The 19,343-nt window shown below is 34.5% G+C and overlaps 1 protein-coding gene across 3 annotated transcripts; it reads right to left on the bottom strand.

Annotated features, from left to right (window-relative positions):
- Positions 1 to 129: 129 nt before the first annotated feature.
- On the bottom strand, positions 130 to 14,361 carry LOC113748639 (origin of replication complex subunit 3). Of its 3 annotated transcripts, none has more exons than XM_027292140.1 (18): positions 14,076 to 14,361; positions 13,856 to 13,936; positions 13,250 to 13,438; positions 12,965 to 13,151; positions 12,323 to 12,492; positions 12,091 to 12,221; positions 10,623 to 10,896; positions 10,442 to 10,519; positions 10,094 to 10,170; positions 9,898 to 9,985; positions 9,182 to 9,393; positions 8,163 to 8,232; positions 4,738 to 4,823; positions 3,671 to 3,760; positions 2,878 to 2,953; positions 1,515 to 1,642; positions 1,124 to 1,306; positions 130 to 490 (listed from the first exon to the last, which is right to left on the bottom strand). In XM_027292140.1, the coding sequence occupies exons 2-18, from the start codon at positions 13,898 to 13,900 to the stop codon at positions 385 to 387; spliced, it is 2,190 nt and encodes a 729-aa protein (XP_027147941.1). In that variant the 5' UTR covers positions 13,901 to 13,936; positions 14,076 to 14,361; the 3' UTR covers positions 130 to 384. The 3 variants fall into 3 exon arrangements, with proteins under 3 accessions (XP_027147941.1, XP_027147942.1, XP_027147943.1); XM_027292141.1 differs by having other exon boundaries at positions 13,856 to 13,932; XM_027292142.1 differs by lacking the exon at positions 1,124 to 1,306.
- Between the last annotated feature and the right edge of the window lie 4,982 nt (positions 14,362 to 19,343).

Below are 19,343 nucleotides of genomic sequence, written 5' to 3'. Positions count from 1 at the left end.
CTCTAATTGAAGCCAGGAGTAGACCTGCAGGAATGGAACATATTCCACTAACCGTAAATATTCTTTGGCAAATCTTGAAGGCAAGAAATGAGAGAGTATTTAAAGAGAGCAGAAGACCGTCATTCAAGATTATTCAGAGAGCTCAGTAAGCACTCAAAGAATATAGCGCAGGGAATAGTCTGCTGGACAATGTAGTGGCTCTTAAACTTGCAATGATCAAAGCAAGAGAACAACAATGGAGGAGAATTGAGCCTTTGCTCACTAAGTGTATGGTTCATACACAAATATAATAAAATCGTCTATCGTTTCTAGAAAAAAAATAATGAGAATTTACAGATCCTATTCATCAAATGTATGATTCAGCACACAACAGTTGCGTCCTTGTCACAATCCAAATGCAACTCGCTGAACATAATCCTGGCGTCTCTTTGAAGGCATCCTTATCAATCCTGTAATTTGCAGCTCAGAGACTGCCCTGCAGAACCTGGCTCTATAGAAATAATTAAGGATATCAATACGAAGAATCACCAGATTTTGTGCCTAATCTTCAAGTAAACTTTCAATGCAACATCTATTGCTGAGAGATGCATAATTAGAAGTCTACACAAGACTGCAGGAACTCAAATAAATATATGTGCACTTTGTCCACATTCACTATGCGAGTTAAAAATGTTCATTTATGCAAAATAAGCGTTGGATGTTTTAGGGGGAGTGGGGGCATTGCAAGCTTGTACGTAGCATTTAGGTTTGTGAAGATCATATTTCTCTTTCATTTTCATGTGCAAAAAATAACTGTGGTCAATGACAATGCTAGAAATTAAGGAGACTCTGAGACCAGCTATGATTCTGAAAGACAACTTCTGGAACATTAAGTGTGAGTCGTAGAGAGCCCTAACAAAGTACATACTTCCTAGAATAATGAGAAACCACTGGGGAAACCTGTAGAATAGCATGAATTGACGACTTCTGGATGCAATATAAACATATAACCAATGCTTTCACTGACGCGATATCCTTAATAGTCCGTGGAAAAAAAAGGTTAAAGAAAACAAATAAGCAGACAATGTCTACAATAATTTGAAAGATGACAATAAACATGAACAAAGGAAAAGTGAAAGGATACTGAATAGATGCTTCGCTTATCTTTTGTGGTTCATTCGAAGGTTTTCTCTTCTTTGGTGAGGGTGACTGTGACTGCTTCAATCTACTTTTAGTTCTCATGCCTGACTTAGAGATTGTCACTTTAAAAGATTGAAACCAGTCATGGATATTGATAAGGTCACCATGTTCTTGAGCTAAGCTATATCTGAGAAAATATGTGAAAATAACCCTGTCAAACTGGTGACTCAGGACAGCATGTACGGAAATTTTGTCAATATAATTTACATATCCTTGACATAAGAAAAGGTAATGAGCTTTTGTTGCAATAGATTATTACACAGGCAGATAACTCTTAAATCTATCTGAATTAAACTATGAACAAAATCTAATTGAGAAACTTAGATAAGACTTACATTATTGAGGTATCATGTATGGATGGCAATGATATGCAGGCATTTTCTCTGCAGCAACTACACTTGAGGAATTTCTGAGACTCCAACAGATCAATTTGAATTCTTGTCCTAGGGTCTCCAATCAAGGCCTAACACGAAGCAGAAAAAGACAAGTAAGCCAATGGATATTACTTGTTTCACTTTTTATTATCAAAATACCAAATAAGAAATTTTACATGGTAACCCCATAATGAAATTACAATAGCAGGTACCCAGCACAAGATCTATGAAATTTGTCTGAGTTCTACATGGAGAATGAAGGAAGCTTTAGTGGTGCTATAGGCTGTTTGGATTATTAGAAACTGGCTTACTCTAACTATAAGAAATTGCAGGAGTCACTGCTAGGGAAGATAGTCCACTGAGATTGTGGTGCTAAATAAGGAACCCTTTTATTATTGCATAACTGTTAGTTTTTGAATCTGATGCAAGCAAAGAAGCAAGAACACCAACTGTTCTATTGTGGAATACTGGAACTTCAACTTCAGCATGAACAAAAACAGACGTGCTCTCAGAATAAAATCTTAATTAGTACAAAGAGAAGTAGAATTTTGGGTGCAAAAGGATAACAATAAAGTACTACATATATCCATTTTTTTGTGGTGCCTAATACTAGTTTTGGTACATAATCCTCACTGGTCAAACCTATTATTAATATTTAGGAAGCTTCCCTACTAAATAACCACCCTGTATACTCGCAGTCAATTTAAGTGTATACAATTTAAAGCCAGTGGACTACAGTAAAGACATTCTTAGAAGCAAGATTGAGCTTCTCACATGATTTGTCTTCTTCAGTCTTATTTTTTACAAGGGACACTCCTCTCTTATCATTCTCTGTACTCTGATAAGGTGTTTTCTATCTGTAAAAGCTCTCTCATACAAGATAATACCAGCTAGATTGAGCTTCTTCACTTTCATCAGACACACACATAGTTTTTGGAATTCCACACCCAAGTACGCTGTATAACAATAACTACATGTATTCCATATAGTTACAACTACAGGCTTATAAATTACTAGCCTAGATTGTACTCTTGTTCACTCTGTTAGAAGTAGACTATCTAACTGGATTCACTAGACAATTTCCAGAGAATCAAAAGAGAGAGATATTGGGTAATGAAGTTAACCTCCAAGCTAAATTTACTAATTAATTGGATCAAATCTGGTGCCCTGCAATGCTACATATAATATGATTTTAAACCACTTAAGAGTTTGAAGAGAACTCCAAAATGTCTAAAACAGTCTTTGAAAAGAATGGGAAGATTGGATAAGTGGAAACCTGTAAGCTAAAACAAATACATGATCAAAGTAATCCTCGAAACTTAACTGATTGAAGTTTGTCAACATTCTTGAAGCAGATAACTTCATGCAAAGGAATACACTCAATTGGCTCCATGTATTCCCTGGAAAACATCAAAAGTTGGTAAAACTTCAACAAGGAGAGCGCACAAATAAAACTAAAACCACGAATATCAGTTAATAATTTTAACATAAGCTGCAGCAGTCTACACAAAAAGTTACATAAACTCTCTCTACATGGGCCTGCAAATCTGTGTGTGGCTAAAAATAGGTATAACAATACAACAGAATAAACATAAAACATCAGCAAAATAGGCTTTTGCTCCAGTTTCAAGAATTGTTTAATTTGCAGCATATTTGGTAACTCTCTTTTAAGCACTTACAGATTTTAAATGTTCCATTGTGTAGAGTTATCATAGATATGTTTACAAGACCTTTAGACAGGAGTTGAATTTTGAAATTAATAGGATCAAGATAGGAAGAACATAGAAGTTCTAAAATGATGTCCATACTGTGCATTGTGCAGTCTCAAGTACACTTTTCTTGATTGTACTTTTGGTCAACAAATCGAACAATCACAAGTAGTTTCAGTGACCTTTTAGGTAATTAGAGAGTACCCAAGGTTTTACCTTGCTGCAGCCTTCCAGAGCACCTTTTACAGGGTTTCCCATTACAGTTTCATCGTCCTCACCATCCCACCAGATATATATTCCCTCTCCTCCCAGTCCCCTAGTTACATTCTAAATATACATTTCTCTTGACAATTCATCACTCAACAACAAAGGCACCAAATGCATAAAGTAGGAATATGACCTACTTACCACACCATACAACCGGCCAATCTTGCAGCTTGTTCACTCAGTTTGGCCATATCCTTTCCTGAAATTAAGTTGCCACGAGTTGTATGTATACTATGACAAGAAGAGAAAATGTCCATCAATGTGCTGATGAATGACAAAGTCAACTGTAAGCGATATGTGACATACAACTTGTATATTTGCTATTGATAGAAGAACTGGATAAATATAGGAGCTAAAAGAAACAGTACATGATGGAATTCTGGGCATTCTGAGGAGAGAAGAATAAAAGGAATAAATATGAATCAAAGCTTAAAAAATCCATGTGCCAAGTATTAAAGTTAATACTTTTAAACAGAAAAGCCCTATCTCCATTTACGTAACAACAGAGTAAATGGAAGTAGAGGAGATCATATTGGCATCATTCTTCTGATCTGACTTTTCTCACCTCACTTGTGAAACTAAAGACCACTGGTTCCTTGGGGATCAATACTTCTACAGCAGTAGCTGAAGATATTTCCACATGAAAAATGCAAAAAATATTCGCTAATCATGGAAAGTTTGAATAGGCCCTGGTTCTCTCGTGTGATGGTGTTTAGGCCATCAAATTCAATTTGAAGAACCATTTTCGGACAATATCTGATCCTTACTATTGATACCCTGTTGATTATCTAGTCTTCAATAAAGCATTATGCAACATTAACTATAGATGCCAATATCAGTGACATGGAAGACAAGAACTGCCTAGTGGACCATGGCCAAGAGATTGAAACAATATGCACCCTCATAAAATATACATACCTAGAAACCTCATTTCTGCAATATTCTTAGTATAGGAACCATATGGAAAAGGAAAGGAAATGAGATATCCCAAGCAAATTTTAAAATAACTCTAGTTTTCAAATATTGACTTTGCACCAGAAGCTTCCACAACTAGACTGGCATACACTTTTGAGGAAGAGCTTTCTGATAATATGATGCACCATCATTCCATCTCCCACTAAAATTATGTAATTATGGTTAAAGGAAAATGGAACTATCACTAGAAAATACCACTATTCATATCAAAGAAAAAATAAGTAGAAACATACTTGGACATGTCCATTGGCTGCATAGACAAATGCATCCTGTCCTCAGACCGTGCCAAAGATTGCAACTCCTTTATTTTCTCATGGACCTGTATGATGGTTTACATAATTAAGGCTACATCAAGCATCAATTGATGTACAGGCCAAGTAGAAACAAGATTGATTTAAGTCTGCTATCAAGTAGCACTGCAGACTTCCCCGGCCACAAGAATGCAAGTCATAGTTGAAAGGTAAAGACATGCTGAAAAATGCAAAATAGAAAAGGAAGAATCCAAGTACACAGAAAGGGTAAAATTTCCACAAGAATCTGCTGTAAAAGTAAGTGTGAGAACATGACCAGGGCATTTTAAGACATTAAAGCATGTATATGGCTAATTGTTAGATGCCAAGTATACAGAGACTGCAAGATGCTACTGTACAAGCACCCAACTTTTCTTGCAAATACAAAGATCATAAGGGCAAATATCTCAAATAAAATAGAACAAAACTTCGTTGTTAAGACAAATTGATGAGTGGTGGAGCCTAAATCTGTTGATTACTAAGCTATATGTGATATCAAGAAGAACATGCATTAGCATAAACTCAAAGCTTTTGGACAATTGACATGCATGAGTTTGAAAGATACTGCACTAAGATTGAAAAAAAAATAATAACCAACATCCCAATTCAAATAGGAGGATCAGATGTGATCTGAAAAGAAATATACATGACAACAGGAGCAAAAGTATTTTACATGGTTTGCAACATGATTACCTCAAGTATTACACAATAAAGAAATTTACAAAAGGAATTTCTAGTTATAAACTTTTAAAAGTTTAAGGCAGTAACAATTCAACGCTGTAAAAATCATCTTCTCCTCTTTTGACACCAAGGACAGTATTCATTGCTAATAACCAGAAATATAGTTTTGAATGTCATTGACACTGACTATTTTGGTAGAGAACTCAGAACCATAAGAAATTTAAAGTAAAACTTAGAACATCCCAATTTGCTTCCAAAGTCAACTGGGATTCCCAGATCTTAAGAAAACAAATTGGCCGTGCAAACCTAATTCCTTCAGGAAAGAAAATCTCTATGTTTGCATTTCATCTTTGGACAACTGGTCTTTCTATGAACAGTCAATAATCGATTAGCAATGATGAAGTATTTGTTTTCTCTTCTAAACAAGTTTGCTAAGTGAAAAATTTGCCAAGTAAAAATCTCTATGTTTGCATTTCATCTTTGGACAACTGGTCTTTCTATGAACAGTCAATAATCCATTAGCAATGATGAAGTATTTATTCTCTTCTAAACAAGTTTGCTAAGTAAAAGTTTGGTTTCTAACATTATCATTTGTAAGTATTAACACCTTATGCATATAAAATCTTTAACTCGTAATACCGACAAACATTACAGGAAAATCTAAACCCCTAGTCAAGTGGGGTCCCGAAATTAACATAGCTAGAATCAACCCTGACAGAACTGGTTTTAATTTCCTAACTACTCAAAATCCTACAACAGTAATAACTACTATAATGTTCCTCACAAGATATGTAAACCTTCTCATGAGAGGAAAAGGACATGGCCAGAACACAAAAGGATCAGTGCAATCCCTCATGATATATCTATCCAATTGATAATAGATTTGCATGCATGATCTTACCACAAAATGGAATAAACCTCGCAGAAATTGAATCTAGAAAAAGATTCCAAAAAAATTAACAAACTAAATACATTTTAGTAAGATAATTCTTCTTTTATCTTAATATCTTCATTCCAAGTTCCAATTAACAACAGTATTAGACCATCAAAGAAAAGCAAGATAATTCTTGCCAACCATTTCACCTTTTATTGTAACTCTAAATACATTTTAAAATCACCAGAATAGATTAAAGCTTGCAGAAAAAATTATATAAGCACAAATTAAAAAAATGACAGATTGAAAATGGACTTGACAAATTCAATAATATCAAGGTCCAACAAGTAGATAGTATAATCAGTCACTATCTGTCGTTTAGAAGTTTATTGAACAATAAGGCTATCTAACAAGGACAGATTACTTGCCAGGGGAATTGATGTGGATCTGATGTGCGTTTTATGTTCACAAGCTGCTAAAACACTAGATCCTTTATTCTTCTTGTGTTTCTCTTACCTTGTTCAGAAAGCTATTTGAGAAGTGTCTATTGTTTAAGCCCATTGCAGGATGGGCCGGTAAGTTGCAACATATATCCCACATTGCTCTCAGGACAATTTTATAAGTTGTATAGAAGGATAGCTCTTGCTACTGCTGTATATGAGTTGCGGAGGCAGAGGATAATAACATGATTTTGTTAGAAAATTCAAGCAATTAAATGTCACCATTATGAAACTGGATTTTTTTATCTTTCTTGCCTTTACTAAGATTAAAATCAAAATAGTTGGCCCTCCTTTTTCACTTGGATTTCTTCTGTTTCATTCATTTAGATCAAACCCTCTTCTTCTGACCAGGCCTATCAACCACTCAGCCATCTCTCCTAGCAGAATTACTTGGAATAGTTCTACAAATTTCTACTAGCATTGCTAGCTGAATGAGGAAATGCAATCTGCCCAAAAAAAGTAAGATATTCCACACGTTTTGACAAAACTGAATCCTGCTTCCTAGATTCACCGATATTGGATCAATTGAACGCACTTCTAATGTTGCTTAGACATGTTTCAGGACTCAGCAAAAGGTCATTGATGGGTATCAGAAGCATTTTGCTTGGTTGGAGACCAGCGACTAGGCAGCAGGCTAAATAGAATTTCTGTTTGGAACTAGGAATCTCTCTTGCTGTTTTTTTATCCTGTTTTGACTGTTTTTGTACGTAGTGTAGCAGTTTTGGTTTTCCTACTGTACACAATGACTTTTTCAATTGCAATGGCCTAAAAATCCCTGACTTTTGGTACTGGGGGTATCAATAAAAGATATGGAACTTAAAAAAAAAAAAAAAAAAAGATAATTCTCCACTCTTAACAGCTCAAAGCAGTTAAGCAGTTAATCTTATAGCTGAAACTATTGAAAATGCACATTACTTCATCTATGTGACAGAACACATGAATAAAATGATCACAACCATGATTCGCTCAATCATCAAGTGGGACTCAGACTACTGTTTATAACCATTGTCAACCAAGTTGCTTAAATAGTTTGATCTATTACTTTGGTCCAAGAAGTTTGCTAGGCATGACCCTTTCTAATAAAATATGGTTATAAATTGCAAATAAGATGCTTAGTTCTGTGACCAAATGACATCTTTAGAAGGAATCATGATGTTCATATTCAAAGAAAACTTCTAATCTAGGTTTCAGATGACTAAACAAATAAATGATATAGACATCCCAAAATAAGAGCTACAAGAGCTCTATCAACAACAAGAAGTTACTACCACAAGAAGGCCTCAACTTAAAGTAAAGAAGAACAATAAGCTCACCTCACTTGTGCCATTGGTCAGTTCACTCCATTTCATCAGCAACTGCCACAACTCCTTAGCTGGTAAATCCCTAAGAATACAACAAATCAATTGGTTGATGACGCTATAATTCAATGGCATGACATAAATATTTTTGTGACAAGTTTGTCCCACATACAGTATATGTGATTGGTTAATAGCAATTTTGTGCAGTACTCCAATCTTAGCATGTTTAAGAGCACGATATCAACACATCAATTTTTTGGGCAGTTAGGTTTAAAGTATACAGTTCATTAATGAGAAAGACACCTCAGACATTTGCCATCAAGAGGGAATATCACAGAAAACTGAATATCCTAAGCTTTAGTAGTGCACAATGTAAAACAAGAATTTCACTTGAAAAATTGAGAGCAGTATATGGAGATGAGAAGTTGTATTAGTTGATTTGACAAATAAAAAAATATCATGTAGCTGAAGGTTACATTTAATCCACTTGGGCAGAAAAGATGTCAACACCCTATCCACATCATGCTAATGTCCAAATATATATATATATACCTTCAATATTCAGAACTAAACTCTATCAAGAGTAACTATCCAGATTGCTGGAGTACATAAAAGAAACATGGAATATGATGCTTCTTTTAGGCATCCTAAAACGATTTCCAGGCAAAAAACAGACAATGAACAATTGCTTTAAATTCTACTGCCTGGAGTCATATTCAATTACTAGGTTTCTACAAACCTTCATTTCTTTGATCTACTTGACATACAAAATATCTTATGGATTAAAATGCTTAAAAATGAGGCTGCATTTGTCTACTTAAGTCTTTGTGAACAAGATTAAGAGCTCGAACATCTGTACTTCATCTAGGTCAAGCTGCAGCTGAGTGAACTAGAGCACATGTTTAAAGAAAAGCACGGACATTTAGTTGCCTAGAACACTGACAAGACAGAACAGAATTCTGGATGTACTTCTTAGCTCAATGAAATGAAATAATTTAGTGTGTTCCTGACCAAAAGAAACTGCAACCACATACCTTAGTCCACGGGCTGCCTGACAAATGGAACCGCACATTTCCAAGGAAGGATGCTTTCCCAATAAACAGTGACTTTTTGAACACAGGCTACCACTGTATCTGGATGCAACCTGATCACCAGAAGCCTCAGTCTTGTACAGCTGAGGATCAAGAACCTCACAGTATAAATCCAACAATGTAGTTTTCTGATACTTTGCAGCTTCATAAATGCACTGCAACAAAGTTTATCTGTCAAAAATTGGTGAAATGATTGCTAGACCTAACTTCCTTAAAATAAGTATTCACCAAAAAAAAAATCTCTCAATATATAAAACCGGAGAAGGATACAGGGCAAGAAGAAAAAACTATAACATAATTCTCAAAAAAAATTTTAAGTTTAAACAAGAGTGAAGAGTGTTAAAAAAACTATTTGGATGCAAAATAATGAGATGCCACTAAGGCTACAAGTGTAACCAAAATATCTCCAAGACTGATATAGATAAATGAGATGCCAATAAGCCTGCAAGGGCAAATGTTGTGCTTTATATTCTTAATAATAACTGCACAGAAATTCATTTCAAACCGCAGAATATTAAGCGAAAATACTAGAAGGATAACCATGTAGCTAACCCATATTAAATCAATTAGTAACACTAAAATGTTCCAGCTTTCTGCCAATAACCAAGAAGCTACAGTAAAGATGCTAGCAATAGCCGAGAATGGAGAATAAAATGTACCATAACCAAAGAGCTCCATAGATGCCAATGCCTCTGTATTTCTGTCAGATCATGGAATATATCTCCATCTGGTTCAACTTGATTATTCCTACCAAAATATGTAAACCAAACTTAGAAAGCCATACTCTCTTTCTGTGATATCATGTATTCATTGTTCATCAGAAGACTAAAGTTCAGAAACAGCTTCCTTAGGTACCTAAGCTGAGATGGAAGACCAAAGGCCTGCTTGACTATACTTCCTTGGAGTGAAGCAATAGTACCATAGCTCAGGTCCTAGGACAATCAATAGCATGACATATGAGACATATTTTTCTTCTGATTCAAAGCTTACTAGCCATCAAAGCCCAAATGGCTAAAGAATTTGTTTATGCCTAATTACTTTCTCAACACCATCAACCAAAGCTCAACTGCCTAAGAAACCAGAGTACAACATGACAAAATAGATACCAAAGTGGAAATACAATCCTACGAGCAGTCCCACGTTAATGAGGTTGAAGTACCCCAAAAAAAAAAGAACTAAGAAAAGTCGACACATAGATCTTACATGAGAGTATTTATTCTCTAGTAACCCAGAAATTGCAAGGCCTGATGGATATAAGATGAAATGCTGGGCACAGGCCATCTGCAATGGACAGGTTATTGGAAGAAGAAAACAGTTAAAAAGACACATAAGCATTGTGTTTGGCTTCAGTAAGCTATCTTCAAGACATACACTGCATACCAACCTTGAAGGCTCTAATAAATGATGTAAGTGTTCCGTCTTCCCTTAAGAAGTAGTTTCTGAGGAAAGTTGCTACCTCATGGCCCAAGCAGAAACAAGTACCATATTTAACAAGGACAGACTCGATGACTGCATCCATCCTCTCAGTTGGTGATTCCAACACAAATTTAGAAGGTGACAGATACTGAAGTGTGCTTGAAGGCAATATATCTCTCAGTGCATCAACAATGGTTGTGACTCCCATTATCAGGATTATAGGAAGTTTAACAGTCCATTCACTGATAAGAGCATATCAGTAAGCATGTTAATACACCGCAGAAAACAAAATGTTGCCAAAACCAAAGCACATTGAGGAGTTCACAGACAAACATGCATGTTGCAAAAATCTGTGTAACAGAACTTCCTATTTCTGTTTATAGAGGGCTATTTGACAGCTCAGCATCTGGCTAGTGCAAGTCTTTAATTTTTGTAATATCCAATAAGAAGCTTTACCAGTTAAACTTATGTTCAAGATAGTGAAAAGGAATAATCACAATACGCATGCAGAGATACATACTTTGTATGAAAAACCTTATTTGTCGAAACGGCATCTAGTTTTCGGTCAATTGAATGGGGAAAGGATGATTAACCTAGTAATGCTAAATTTCTTAGTTGAGAAAAGGAAGGTTGCCTCTGCAAGAAAGAACTATATGATGTCTGATCATCCAGAATGGACAACAGAGGTTCAAGGTTTAAATTGCGCTACTTCATGTTGTCTACAAACGATTCAGAAAAATTAGGCAACTGGATTAATCAAGCCCAAGAAGTTCGTCTTTGTGTTTTTAACAAATTTATGTGATTACCTCACCACTATAGTTAGCTTCATCAGCTATTACTAGCCATCACCTATTTGATACACACAACGAGTTTTGCAATTCATATTGGGTAACTAACACAAATCAACACAACTATTTACTTTTCATGAGGAAGCAATATAACAATTAGTGTAGTAGAATTTGCTTTTCAACCTAAGACGGTTGTACATGCAAACTTGGCAATGGGGTTTTTCAACATCGTGTAAGCCTATCTAATGCAGAATCCATATGCAAAATTTACGTTAGCTCACAGTCAGTCCATGGATAACATTCAGTTGTGATTAAAACTGCAGATTGTAAGTAGTAATCCTATAATTCATCAAAATTTTAGCATCCAAAAAACCTGAAAGGAAAGTCAGCAATCAAAATTGATTGCAGGAATGATAAGTGAAAGACAGCACAATGACAAATTATTAATGGTAGTTATAAAAAACTGCTATTTCAATTCCAAGATGAACTAAGAATGAAAAGATGGAAGTAAAGGCAGGAAATTTTACCACAAGTTTCAGCCAACCTATCAACTGAGGAGAGCATGTTTTCTAAGAAAGATAATTAAGAAACTAATGTCAACTGAGAAAAGGATGTCTTCTAAGAAAGATCATTAAGAAACTAACGTACCTTAATAGAGTGATGAAATCAGACAGGACAGACTCACAGCACCTCTCTATACCCTCAATAATCACAATAATAGGGTTTTCGTATCTATCTTGTTCATGATACCATGAAGCTAAGCTAGAAATATCAGCAGCCTAGGGAACCCAAAAATGACAACATGAATATGTATCACAAAGCATTTTAACTGACACAATTAATTCAGGCCAAAACACACAGGGATAGCTTTGTCACTTACATCGGTGCTACCCGTTAGAAACTGCCGCAACAAATTTCTGAGACAATTACTTATTCCATTCTTCTCATAAAAGTCCAAGGATGAAAGATTAGCTACATGGCATCCGCAAGACTTCAGATGTTGCGCGAGCTCCGTAAATGTGGGAATATCATCAACAAACTCCATATTTTCTGCAGATGGTCAACCACATCCTCAATTACAGAACATGAAATGAACAGAAAAAAATGCTTTTGAAATTACAGATTTTATTGGGGCAGCATAAATACGCATGAGGTTCAAAACCTGAACCAGTCGACTGCACTCAAATACCAGAGCCCTAAACTTGAATCCAAACTAAATGACTTTTTATTCAAAAAGAAAATAAGTCCTTTTCACATTTTCACAGATTCCAAAGTATCCCTTTTCATGAGATATTCAAAGAAGAGCTTTGTCACTTTTCATTAAGATAATTAAGATTTTAACAGCAAGAATGAAGACCATAGAGAAACAGGATATACAGTAATGATTAGCACAAAATCATCAGTAGTCAAATTTTGACGGGACATGTGAAACAGAAGACATGATATTCAATTGAGAGAAATACAAAGCAGGGCACCAAAATATTGCACATTCTATTATGTGATTCTAGAAAGTGCAACTTACTAGTACAAACAAGACCAGTAAAGAGTTGCTTAGACAAAGTAAGATGACTGGCTGGAAGTAGAAGAGGATATGAATTTGTTGCCTGCGAGAGATCAGATACTTTGCATGATGAAATAGCATCAAACGACTCGCGTATCCAGCAACCTATCTTATCAAAAACATCGCCATTGATCTCTCTCAACACATCCTGGAATCAATTACTACTTATCAGCAAATTTGACACATCATCATTCTAATTTTTCTACCTTAAGCATAGAGATATTAAGTAGAAAAAGGAGGGCCAACCTTAGTAACAACTTCGATTTTGGACCAAAAGAAATGGAAAGTCTGCAAGCGCATTCCAAAACAATCCAAATCTTCCACAGAGCCATTGTTGGATTTGTGGGGATCTAGAGGTGATAAGTCAATCCTTCTTTTGGTTTTTCCAGAAGTCTTGCGTGGTGGCTGTGATGCCTTGTGCAGAACAAAAAAGGGCTGCAGAAAAGCAAAGAAAAATGTTCAATCAACAGTAGCACTCTAATAAGTCAGACTTATTCAACCTTTAGCCGACATATTAACATTACACGACCACTAAGCAAATTCATTAAAGCGATACCCTCCTGCATGCCTTCAAGCTATAAAAACAGGCATCACTATTACACTGACTGTGATATTTAGACATACTAACCAAGCGTGGCAATCATATTAAACTTCCCCACTTTATTGCCCCCTTTGATTTTTATTCTTTCTTAATTTCAACTTGTTTAGCTAAATGCTCCATGAACTGAGATTAAAAAAACTCCTTAGTCTATTTTGCCTCAGAACTAAGAGTAAAGATACTACATTTGTTGTGATGTGCCACTTCGACCATATTGATAAGCAGTGGTAACTAAAGGTAGAGAATCAAAATACCTGGAGGCTATTTTCATCCACAACTACTGGATTGCTTGTCGCCATGTGAGCTTCAACTCAGGACCAAATCAAGAAACCTGTCTGCATAACAACAGTTACAGAAAAGACAAAGACAATCCCCCAAGAACATCACAAAAACATTGTTAAACTAAAACCCATTGGACAAAATCAATGCAAGGAAAAATACAAGCAAAAACCAGTAAGCAACAGATCTCCGAACCAGTCTTTAGGCAAAACTTGTCTTTTGAAAACCCTTCTAAAGAACAGCGAGTGGGTCCGAGAGAAAAGAAGGAGCAGAAGAGGAATGAAATGGGGAGTGAGAAGGGCGACTGAGGCATCCATATGCAAGGAGCAGGTGAAGGGCGCTTCTTTAGGCCTTGTTTCCAGGAAACCACTGGGGAAAGGAAAGTTACCACCAGGCCTTCTTTAGGCCTTGTTTCCAGGCATCCATTAGGACGATGTCTATTTCAGTCGACAAGAATGGAGGGAAAAGGTGGAGACCGGAGAGGAGAGCGGAAGTGGCTGCTGGGTTGGAGTGGGTATTGGCAATGGGCTACAATGACATAAGTTGTTTCGTTAAAAATGCCATTTGGGTGGATTTTGATAATTGGGTGGGCTGAGTGCTATTCAGTTTTAGAAATTATTATACAGCATCATTCTTCAATTTTTTTTGACTAGATATTCATCTGTGTATTTATACGAGCATTTTTATCTTCTAGATTTTTTTTATCTTTTCCTTTGTAACAAATACTGATATCAAAGAATTTAAAATACTAAGTAAAAATATTGAAGTTAAATACAATAAAAAATTGTTAATTCATGAATGGGATATTCAATTTTGCTTACTTGAATTACTGGTGGAAAACACAATAATTATGAAAATTGAAGTAAAAAAGTTGGTGAAAAAAAGATAGGATTAATTCTTGTTAGAAAAATAAAACACTAAAGACTGAGCAAATAAATTATGAAATATGTACATGTGGCAAAAAGATAGGGCTTCCACTTAGTATAATATTAGAGTAGTCAAGTCACCAACTTGCCATATAGAAAACTGAACAATTAATTATTCAATGACATATTCTATGATATGATAAATTTATTGAAAGTTATGATAGATGTACTAAATTTTAGAAAGACTAGAAAATATTCAAATTTTATTGATAGGACTATATAATCAAACCAAATAATTAACAAGGATAGAAAAAGTGATTGAAAAAGAATTAAAAAACAAAAACAACGAGGTGATTGACGAAAAAGTTTACAAAGGCATAATTAATACAAACTTATATAAAGTCAATAATTAAAGGTTGATTGAAAGTTGCTATAGTTAAGGAAGTGAAAAAAGAAAAAAATGAATAAGTAGGCGAAAAAATAAAGACAGAATTGATTATTACCAAGAACAAAATATTTAAATGCTTTAAAAGTTGCTATAGTTAAGGAAGTCAAAAAAGAAAAGAGAATATGAACAAATAAAGATAGAATTAATTATTACCAAAAATAAAATATGTAAAATCTACTAAATTAAAAAATTAAACTTAGCCATGTGGCAAAAAGATAGAATGTCCACTTGGCGAAAAGTCAGAGTAACCAACTCAACAACCTCTCAAAATAGGAACTAATACTGAATTTTAGAAAGAGTGAAAATTATTCAAATTTTAGTAATAGTAATATATAATAAAATCAAATAATAAGGATAGAAAATGTGATTACGGAAATAATTAAAAAATAGAAAATTTATGAGGTAATTGACAAAAAGGTTTAGAAAGGCATAATTAATACAAATGTATATAAAGCAAGAAATTAAATGATTGATTTAAAGGTGCTATGGTTAAGAAAGTGAAAAAGGAAAAAAAAAAGTGGGTGAAAAAAATAAAAATAAAAATAATTGTTACTAAAAATATACTACTTAAAAACTACTCAAATAAAAAGTTAAAATTGGCCAAATGGCAAAATAAAAACTCCTTCCCTCTCCCCCGCCATTTCCTTCCCCTTCCCTCACCTGGCCACCCTCTTCCCTCGCGCAACCCTGGTCGCACAGCCAGATTTGGTCACGCGACCAGATCTGGTCACTATGATCACTGACCCGCTCTAGTCCGACAACCAGCTTTGCGTTGGTGTAAAGGGAAGGGTGGCAGAGAGAGAGAGGGGCAAGGAGGTGGCTAGAGAGAGAGAGAGAGTGAGAAGAGGGAGACAGGAGAGAAAGGAAGCAAAGCAAAAAAAAGATAGGAGTTGTGCAACAGCGAGGTGGTGCATTGAGGTGGAGGAGGAAGAAAGAGAAAGGAAAGAAGGGAAATTTTGTGTGTGTTTTTGAGTATTTTGAGTGTGCATTTTAAAATTTTTGATAAATTTTTTTAGATTATATAACTAAATTGTTAAAAAAAACTTGGCAAAAATCTCGTTTGCCAAACAAGCCCTATATTGTAGAAAGTACTTCCTCATTTTTAATTTTTGGAATTTGTATGAAATTTGCTCTTAATTTTTAGTTTTCACATGACACAATTACATTGAAATTTGTGTTATGAAATGAACATATGATTTGTGCTATTTTAATATTTTTTATTTAATATTGATATACATATTTTTTATGGAATACAATTATATTGAAATTTGCACTATGTAATAAATTATACATCACAAATATGCATAAAATATGTGTCGCTTTCATGTTATCTAATTTAATAAACACACTCTTATAAATGTATATATTAATAAATCTTTTATATATATATATATATATTAACAGTGCATATACTATCACGATTTGATACATATATCATATACAAAATTCGAATTTTATCTCAAAGTTGGATTTTTTAATCTTTTTAAATTTTTTTTAGTTATCATGCACTCAATCCTAATAATATATATACCGTTAGTGTATATAAAATTAATCCATCTATATATACATACATACATACATATATACATATGTGTGTGTGTGTGTGCGCTATTCTACTTCTTAGTGATGTTATATATATGAATAATTTTTTCTTGCAACAACAGTTTATATACTAGCTGTCTAGTGCACATGTGGTATATATATCCAAATTTATTAGTATATACACTCTTAATATAAGAGTAATTAACCTGTATATTTTCTAAACTTTCAGATGATTGTTGTCACCCTTTATTTGATAAAATTATGGATGTCACCCTATGGATGATTTGCCACGACTAATGTAAAACAATGATGTGAAGATGTGACAACCCCACCTTCTCCTAAGGCAAACCAAAGGGTTCGGCGAGTAGTCTGCCCAACTCTCATTAGGACTCAAATACTAACTTATTAATAAACCTTAGTTACAAGTGTAACTACCTTCAAAGCAAGAGTCATATATTCAATACGATAGTACAAAACGATCATTGGACAAACACATAAGATAGTGATCAATTCAATCTTAAGATACACTGTGAGAACCCTGAAAATATATATATAAATATTAGTGCATATTTCATTTGCATTTATAATTCTTTAATAGATTTTAGCATTAAATCTAATTGTTTTTAAATAAGTGCGTAGAAATAAATTTTATGTGCAAAATAAAAGAATTGTGCTAAACTATTAAATTTCCTAGTTTAGTTACATTAAATTCATATTTCGAAGGTAAATTATTTCATTGATTTAACAATTAATTTCTTTGAATTCCGATAGCTAGTTTTAATCGTTAATAATGTTAAGTGTTAATAGGAACCTTAGTAATAAGATGAATTTGGTAAATTCTAGATAAAATCGATACAAGTATACTAAGTTCGCCAAGAACGTAAAAACCTTGAAATTATAAATATACATATATGTACGTGTTGCATGTACATTTTAGATCTTTAATAAACGTTGTTATTATCTGGTCTTAAATAAGTGTGCAAAAATAATTTGTTTTAGATTACAAATAATTCAATTGTGCAAGATATTAGATTATTTGAATTTTTGCCAAGTAAAGGTAATTTTTCTTGATGTTGAGTGTGCCATTGTTTATATTTTAATTCTTTGGTTCCAATAACTAATTTTAAGTATTAACGACGATAGGTGCTAAGGAAAACTAGAATTAAGACGAAACGTTTAGGTTAAAGCTCTTTATAATTATTTTAGGGACGTTGTATCTCGATAATTGAATTTTTCAAGGTTGGTATATTAGTAGGCATTTGATTTATATTTAGGAAATCTTGGAGTTAGTTTAGGATTGAAGGGCTTAAGTGGAAATTTGGATGAAATGTAAAAAGACCAAATTAGCCTTTTCCAAGTTAAAATCACCATGCAGCCACGAAGAAAAAAAAATGCTAGAAGCAACTCATTTCCAAACAATTCCAATTTCTGTCGGTTCATTCCAGCATCTTCCATTTCTTTTGCCGACCAACCCCACTCACGATAACCTCAATATATACACCCCATTAACCATACACTCCACACTATACCATTTCCAATCCACTATAATAGTACACTTCCATTTGCTTTCTGCCGTGAGCTGTGAGGAAACAACTACCTTGGAAGTATCGACCGAGAGGGAGAGCTGAGTGTCTCGTTGTTTCCTTCCGGCCGTAAATTAAAAAGAAGAGGGAGGGAGACCTGCTGTTCACTCTTTAATCTAGCCGTGAGTTAGTGAAGAGGACTGAGAGCTAAACATTCTCCATTTCAGTCGCAAGCTTGGACAAGAGAGAGGGGGAGTGACGGGCTGCATTTCTGGGCTGACTGAGAGGGAAGAGTTTGCAGCAGCTAGTCGTGTGTTTTAGGCTTCAAGCTAAGGTAATTTCTGAACTTAGAGGAGATGTTTATGGGTTGATGAAGCTGACTATAAGCGTGTATGTGAGATTGTGTGGCTAGATGATAACTTATGTTATAGAAAAATCTGTTTGAGAAGAAAATGAAGCTGCCGAGAGCTTGAGCTGGAAATTTTGGTTTTAATTTGTTGGGTTGTGATGATTTGAGCTTAATCTTGGATCAATCTGATAGATAAGTTCCTTACTTAGTGTTGCATGTGAACTTTATGGCTAGGAGTTTCGGTCGCATGGCTGGAAAACTTATTAGAAAATTTCTGGGCTGATGAACTAATTTTTCCAGATTAGCCGTTGAAGTTGTTTTGGAAATTGCTTGGGTATTTTAGCATGAAATTTACTGGAACGTGTTTGATTTCCACTTGGTTAGGTGTTTGACTAATTAAAATTAAATGATTAAGCCTTGCATGAAGTGTTTTGGTCCGGCTAAGCTAGAAACAAAAATAAACAAGAAAATCTGCTGCATGCAAGATTATCCAAGAAGAGCCGAATGAATTTCTGGATTTTTGGGATGTTTGTAGTTGTCAATTGAATCTGATTTTGAACGAGAGATGTTAATTAGCTAGCTAAGTGTTTGCATGTTGAACTTGAGTATTTAAAAGACTGATTTAGTCAAGGAAAAGTTGGATTGATGATCAATTAGTTGGCTGTAGTTTTTCTTCTTGTTTTGAATGGATTGGTGTTTGAAAGTGAGTATTGGTTGTCAAGAGCTAATGATTGA

Source organism: Coffea eugenioides, chromosome 10 (genome assembly GCF_003713205.1).
Source record: "Coffea eugenioides isolate CCC68of chromosome 10, Ceug_1.0, whole genome shotgun sequence".
NCBI lineage: Eukaryota > Viridiplantae > Streptophyta > Magnoliopsida > Gentianales > Rubiaceae > Coffea > Coffea eugenioides.
This window is presented reverse-complemented; position numbering and strand designations above follow the sequence as displayed.

What these genes read in the sequence shown, in the direction of transcription:
- LOC113748639 (XM_027292140.1), bottom strand. Translation starts at nt 13,900, where the DNA reads ATGGCGACAAGCAATCCAGTAGTTGTGGATGAAAATAGCCTCCAG. An exon ending in GGTCTTCCATCTCAGCTTAG is followed by an intron (nt 9,986 to 10,093) that starts GTACCTAAGGAA and finishes ATATTTTGGTAG; the next exon opens with GAATAATCAAGTTGAACCAG. An exon ending in ATACATGATACCTCAATAAT is followed by an intron (nt 1,307 to 1,514) that starts GTAAGTCTTATC and finishes ATATTTTCTCAG; the next exon opens with ATATAGCTTAGCTCAAGAAC.